This window comes from Mastomys coucha, unplaced genomic scaffold, assembly GCF_008632895.1.
Source record: "Mastomys coucha isolate ucsf_1 unplaced genomic scaffold, UCSF_Mcou_1 pScaffold1, whole genome shotgun sequence".
NCBI lineage: Eukaryota > Metazoa > Chordata > Mammalia > Rodentia > Muridae > Mastomys > Mastomys coucha.
In genome coordinates, this window is record NW_022196891.1 from 64,629,641 (window position 1) to 64,637,199 (window position 7,559).

At 42.0% G+C, this 7,559-nt stretch overlaps 1 protein-coding gene across 1 annotated transcript in view; it reads left to right on the forward strand.

Moving 5' to 3' along the window:
- Tmco1 (transmembrane and coiled-coil domains 1) overlaps positions 1 to 3,274 on the forward strand; it is a 22,729-nt gene extending 19,455 nt beyond the window's left edge. Inside the window, exon 6 of the mRNA XM_031378998.1 lies at positions 2,661 to 3,274. Coding sequence (XP_031234858.1) covers positions 2,661 to 2,759 — 99 coding nt within the window. The 3' untranslated portion in view covers positions 2,760 to 3,274. The remainder of the gene's footprint in view (positions 1 to 2,660) is intronic.
- Positions 3,275 to 7,559: the final 4,285 nt, after the last annotated feature.

Here is a 7,559-nt window from a genome sequence, read left to right on the forward strand (position 1 = left end):
TGGAAAATGACAAGGACTCATATAATTGACCCCTGTCTCTGCAGAGTAACCGGGCCAAGGTCCCTTGTGTGTTTTGTCTAGACTTCTGTGTTTGTTGGCTGAACAAATGTGTTATCATCCTGTGTTCTCTATTGTATAATTTCAAATTGTTCTTGTTTCTCAGAATCCTTAGCCTAGTGCTAAATACATTGTAGATGCCTGGGAAATACTGATCCGTTTTTGTTCTTTTTAATTCTTTTTTTGAGACAATCTTATGTATCCCAAGATGGCCTTAAAACATCTGATCCCCCTGCCTCTGCTTTTCAAGTTTGGGGATTAGAGGCATGTGCCATCACACCTGGCCACTAATGCTCAAATTTTAAAAGCAGGAAATTAATAGCATATTGTTTGATTTTTTTTTTTCCTCACTGTTATATGCAGTGTTTTTGTTTTTAATTTTTACAGCTATCTGTTATTTATTCTTTTTTGTTTTTTTGAGATAGGGTTTCTCTGTGTAGCCCTGGCTGTCCTGGAACTCACTCTGTAGACCAGGCTGGCCTCAAACTCAGAAATCCACCTGCCTCTGCCTCCCAAGTGCTGGGATTAAAGGCGTGTGCTACCATGCTGAGCAGAAGTTATATTTATTATAAAAGAAATACAAACTCAGATATTTCTCTAGTCTGAACTATTAATGATTGATCTTCCTAACTCATTTAAAAATTTCTCATTAAATTATGAGCTATTATATGCAAATATATTTAAATATTTTATGATAAATTAAAGGGGTCCTTGAAGTCCTTTGTTACTTCCTTATCTTCTGACAAGGGATGAAAGTAGTATGTGTGTACAAAGGAGTCTAGATATGGGCATTCTCCTAGTATCTTTTGTTGTTGTTGTTTCCAGACAGGGTTTCTCTGTGTAGCCCTGGCTGTCCTGGAACTCACTCTTTAGACCAGGCTGGCCTTGAACTCAGAAATCTGCCTGCCTCTGCCTTCCAAGTGCTGGGATTAAAGGCGTGCGCCACCACCACCACCACCCAGCTTTTTTTCTTTTGGACTCTCCTAGTGTCTTAAGCCCACGGACAACGGAGTGTTGAAGAACAGATAGTCCCGGGTATAAGACTATGTACACTGAATGCCATTTGTTCTTAAGACCAACACTTTAACATAGAAAGTGTGGTGGGAAAGCACCCACTAGACTAAGAATCAGATCATATGGGTTTAAATTATAACCTTTGAGACAGCTGAGGCTGCCCACATTTCCTGAGCACTGGAATTATAGCTGTGCGCCATCACACCTGCTGCTAATTCAACTTTCTTTTGGAGAACCCATTAGTCCTTTCCAAAGTTCAGTGGCTTCTAATACCAAATGAAGGAACTAAGAAGAGTAACGAAATAGTATCTAAGGTTTTTCTTTAGAGATGCTGTGAACTTTTTAACAGTTAGCTGAGACATAACCTTTGCTCACTCATCAACCCTCCATTCCTGTTAAAGTATGCACCAATTGATTTTCTAGTCAGCTGGCTCTTCATGGGTACTCTTCAGCACACCCACGCCTGTCTGCTCCAAAAGGCGGTTGTTTTCCAAAACCTGCTTATACTGGTTTTACTTGTTATTGTAGTTATGTAATTAAATGAAATGTTATATTAGTCAAAGAAATCAGAACATAAAAATAATTGTTTTATGAAAACTGCTTCAGTATTTTAAATAACTGAATACACTTATATTGTTGTATTAGGTGTAATTAAGATAAAGATGCAAAGTTTTAAAAATCTAAAGATTTGGGGCCTCCAAGTTAGGCAAGTGTTCTTCCTCTGAGGTATGTCCCAGCCCCTCTGTCACTATTTGCAGTAAAGATTAAAGTCAGTCATACTATACTCAAGGGAAAGCCCTTGTATTTTACAGGCTTTGTGTGAAAAATAAAAGATTACAGTGGGGTGGCAGGGGCATACACCCTTAATCCCAGCACTCAGAAGACAGGCAAGGGGATCTCTGTGCCAGCTTGGTCTACAGAGTGAATTCCTGAACAGCCAGGGCTACACAGAGAAACCTTGTCTCAAAAAGCCAAGGGGGAGCCAGGCAGTGGTAGCACACACCTTTAATCCCAGCACTTGGGAGGCAGAGGCAGGCAGATTTCTGAGTTTGAGGCCAACCTGGTCTACAGAGTGAGTTCCAGGACAGTCAGGGCTACACAGAAATCCTGTCTCAAAACACCAAAAAAAATAAATAAATAAAAATAAAAATAAATAAAAAAATAAAAAAAGCCAAGGGGGTTGGGGGGTTGTAGGAGGGAGAAAGGAAGGAAGGAAGAAAGAAAGATAGGTTACCTGGAAGCTTGGGGTACAGCTCAGTGGTAGAGTGATCGCCTACTATGAACAAGGCTACAGGTTCCATATTCTTGGCACTTCAATATGAATCATTATAAGTCTCTCTCTCTCTCTCTCTCTCTCTCTATGTATATGTGTGTGTGATTTACTCTATAAAGTTGGCTTCTTTAGATTAGCAGCCCCATGTCCTGTCAAGTATGTACACAGGTTTTATTGTTGTCATCTTCATTATATGAAAAAATGACCCCATCAGCCTATTGCAGGTAGTTTATATGCATTCTCTTTGCTGAAATATATGTAAAGCACTTTTTATAGATTATGTTAAAAGTCAGTTCTTATTATGCTTTCTTTACAGAACATCCAGAAGATTCTTGGCCTTGCCCCTTCACGAGCTGCCACCAAGCAGGCTGGTGGCTTTCTTGGCCCACCACCTCCTTCTGGGAAGTTTTCTTGAAGGAAAGCAGAATTCTGAATTTCCTATCATACTTCTTAGCCCTTCACATCAGACTTACAAGGCATCTGGCCACATTCTCGGTTTGTGTTATTTCTCAGCTATGGATCTGATCAGATGAGAACAGTGCTTAACTAGTGGGGTAGTGCTGATGGTCATGGATGGCGTCTTTAGTAAGTGCACTCACTGGTTACATTTGGGTGGTTTATGTAAGGACAAACATCATCTTTGTCTCATGTAAGTATTTCAGTGTGTGCCATGTGCAAGAAGCAGGGTGTCCATGAACATTAGGAGAAAAACAGTTTATGTAACAACTTCATTGAAATTAGTTGTTGTGTTTTTTAAAAAGCCAAATATGTCACTTTGTGTTCAACAATGAGCCAAATTTTTAGATGTTTCATTTAGAGAGATGTTTGATTTTTTTTGCATATTAAAAAGAATATTTTCTATAATCTGAACATAAGGATAAGCATTGGCCCAAAAAAGCTAAAATAAAGTTTCGTCATGTTCTTTTACCAGCCTTGTTTCATGTTCAAAGTATGGAATTGTGCTAGTACACACTTTGAAAGTATTCCAGCTTCCTGGTGTTTTGTCAAACACTGTGACCAGAAGCAGCTTAGGGAAGGAACGGGTTTTCAGCTCATGCTTCCGGGTCACAGTTCACCAGTGGGGGACAAAGGTTAGAACTCCAGCAAGAACCAAGGTAGAAGCAGTGGAGGTAGCTCACTCTGGCTTGCTCTCAGTTAGCCTTCTCTTAGCAGCCAGGCCCACCCACCTAGAAAAAGATCACATACTGTTAACTGTGCAGCATTGGACTGGGCCCTCCTTCATCAGTCACCAATCCAGGGAGTCTCTCACAGACACGATTACAGACCAGTCTGACTGGGGAATTTCTTAGTTGATGTTCCCTCTTGCCAGGCAACTCCAGGTTCTGTAAAGGTGATAATAGAAACTTAGCACAAACCGTAAGCGTAGAAAGGGACAGTGCAGGGAGGGGGAGCTCGTGCTTGTCTCGTGTACTCCTGCTTGGCCTGAAACAGCAGCTGATGGAAGAGCAAGGGCTGCTTCCTCTTTCCTAGAGAGTAGTACTCGGAGTTCCCTCTCGGTTGGTACTGGGATGCTCGTGGAGACTGCTCTGCTGTCTCTAGACTGTTCTGTGAACATTTGCTGTTATTTTAAAGGAAGATCCATCAAACTCTCCAAGTGCAGAATCTTTACTTCTCTGGCTTTCGTTTCCTTTATCAAATGCTTAGTTAGAATTTCAGGTTTTAGTGCAGGAGCCATGGGTGTACTAACCAACCACTGGCACGCACACACACACACACACACACACACACACACACTGAAGTTTCAGGTTTTAGTGCAGGAGCCATGGGTGTACTAACCAACCACTGGCACACACACACACACACACACACACACACACACACACACACACACACACACACACACACACACACACACACACACACACACACACACACACACACACACACACACACACACACACACACACACACACTGAAGTCCCAACAGTAATACAAACATAACCCAGCAATGTTGCTGAAGCTTCTGGAATGTATTGATTTTGATAGAGAACAGTGAAGGTTGAGGTACATCCCACTGGGGACTCACAGTCGAATTACTGAGATTTCAGGTAACATTTCTCTTGATTTTATTTTAATTTTTCAGAGGCTGCTTTTTAAATGACTAGGTAGTGTTGGGAATCACACCTGGGACCGTGTTCACTGCACTGCATCACTGAGCTCTGGAGATGGCGCTGTTATTTCACATTCCAGGCGTACAGTGTTTTAATGGGTTTCTAGGCCTCCAGCAAAAATCTAAATAGATAGAGGTGGTTATGCTTGTTTACTGAGTGTAACTCTGCTCATAAGACTGTACTTGTGAGAAAGACAGGCAGGTGCCGAAAGTTACCTGAGCAATTTAATTGTAAACCAGTGTTGGGGTCATCAAGAACACCCCTGCAGTAATCCTTCTGGAGAGTAGATGAAGTCGTGTGTGTGTGTGTGTGTGTGTGTGTGTGTGTGTGTGTGTGTGTGTGTGTGTGTGTGTGTGAGAAACACAGATTTCCCTGATGACCGCAGCCTGAGGCTATTCCCCTGTGGAGATGCCCGAAACACACTAGCTAGAGACTAGCTCACCTCCCCGTCAAATAAACACTGAGTTTCTGGGCTGCTGCTGTGTCTCTATCAGAGTGCATGGCCTACCTCACCCCAGACTTTGTATAAGTGTGTCTGGCGTTGACCCTTCAGGTCAATCCCAAAGCTATGCATGTCTCAGGAGATACTGCTGCCTTATTCTTCTCCAGTATTTGATGGCCAATAGACTCTGGATAAAGAAGTCATCATGAGGGGACGTCACCAACACATGCTCACTTGGGTCCTCATCCCTGTCCCTTTATTTCCCAGCATGCATCTCCCGGTACTTTGAGTTACTCTGGTCTCAACCTGGTGTCCCATTCTTTATCCTGCTTTGGCAGTGACTTGTATGTATGTAATCTATCTCTGATTGATCACTCCTTTTGAGAGCAGTCGCCCTATGGCTCCTTTAAACTGTTGAGCACACACCATCCCCAGACTACATCTCAGTTCTCTCTCCCACACCTACTTACTAAATCCTAGGCTTCAGTTTTGCAGGCCAACTAAATACATTCTCTATTTTTTCTTGTGAGTTTTTTGTTGTTGTTGTTACTCCTTTGGGGCTTTGCTGGCTTCTGCATCTGGCGTGTTCTTACGTCTGATTTTCTCCTGTCTCTCTACAAGCCACCAGCTTGTGCAAGGCTTCTCTGACCTGGACAGGGTTGAGTTGGACTTCCCTCCCTGTATTTCTGTTTAAGCTTCTGATAAAAGTCAGTTGTTGGGAGCTGGAGAGGTGGCTCAGAGGTTAAGAGCACTGTCTGTTCTTTCAGACAGAGGTCCTGAGTTCAATTCCCAGCAACCACATGGTGGCTCACAACCATCTGTAATGGGATCTGATGCCCTCTTCTGGTGTGTGTGAAGAGAGCAACAGTACACTCATACATAAAATAAATAAATCTTTAAAAAAAAAAAGTCACTTGTTAAACAATTAACAGACCTTTCTAAGCTTCAGTTTTCTGATCTGGGAAAAGGGTTAATAACCTTGTGAAAGCTCTTTTCAGTCTCCATGTATCTGACTCTGGACAGAGCCTGCCTGACTCCTGCCCATCTTGCTTTGGTTCCAATAGTGGTCTGGGTAACAGGAGTTTACTTGTTATTCTGATTAGATACATTGGTTACATATTATGTGAATTAATGAAATGCACGAGTATTTGCTTCTATGAAAACTGAATTGAGGGCTGATGAGATGGCTCAGCGGGTAAGAGCACTGATTGCTCTTCCGAAGGTCGTGTGAGTTCAAATCCCAGCAACCACATGGTGACTCACAACCACTCTTAATGAAATCTGATGCTCTCTTCTAGTGCTTCTGAAGTCAGCTACAATGTACCTACTTAAAATAATAAATAAATCTTTTTAAAAAAAAAACTAAGTTGAATGGTTTAGATTGACCTAATTAGAAGTCAAACTTTCTGTCAGGGCCACCATTAGAGAATAGCAACCATGACCCTGTGCTACCCCATGGCCTTGGGCCTCAACAAGGGCTACAAGGTGACAAAGAACGTCAGCAAGCCAGGGCATGGTCATGCCATGGAGTGTTCTCAACCAACACACTAGATTCCTGTGGGACTGATCCTGGAGGCATGGTGTTTCACATCATAGGAGTGGTGCACTAGAGGTCTCCAAGGACAGGTGCGTGTTCATCATGCAAACTTGAGGACTTGACCCACAGTAGGAGGAGAGAATAGAAGTCTGAATGTTGCCCTCTGATTTTGTTAACACACCATGGCTCATGAGTGCGCACATCACATATATCTCTCACACACATGCTAATAAGAATAAATAAAAAGTTAAAAATAAGGTGATAGGGAAGCCACGGGTGGAAGTTTATGCCTGTAACTCCAGCACTTGGAATTGGCAGCAGGAGGATCAGAGAAGTTCAAGTCAATAGCCTGAGATATTTGAGGCCTTGTCTCCATAAAACAAACAATGGGTTTAGAGATTTTTGCATGATCTATCCCCAAATCACATACAAGTAGACCAGCAAACACTCAGCTCCTTGAGGTTCAGCGTTCATTGGCTTTCTACCTAGAAGCCTGCAGTGCTGACGCCTGTGATCCTGTTAAAGTGTTTAATTGCTTAGTGTGACTCTCTAGATCCACTACCCCATGTTCAAATGGCTTCAAGGAAGGTGAGTCAGGGTCTGTAAAAACTCTTATAAAAATTTGTGACTCTTTTGTTAAAATATCTCCTTGTTCCTGTAATCCTAGCTGTATAGTTTATAGTTTATAAAGAAGCCTTCTTTAATCATGAACTAAAGCGTCCTTTGATTTATTCGGCTGTTACCACACTGTAAGGAAGGAGACGGGTGGAAGTCTAGTAAAGGTGGCAAATAGCCACCTTTTGCAGGTGGAAGCTAAATATATTTTTGTATGGATCCAGGATTCATCGGCTGCTGAAGAAATTCAGTAGAATCAAAGGCTTTTCCCCCTTAGTACAAAAGTAGCTTTTCAGGTTTATAATTATTCCAGCTATTTCCTGAACAGCTAAATTGACCTCCACAGCTATCTTATGAAGGATCGGAAAACTTAGGAAGAAAGGTCGGAAAACTCAGAGACTGCTTGACCTGGTGGTAGAGGATTCCATTTGAAGAAAAAATAAATGCATTTTAAAGCAGGATGTTTGTTTTTTAAACTACAACCTACAA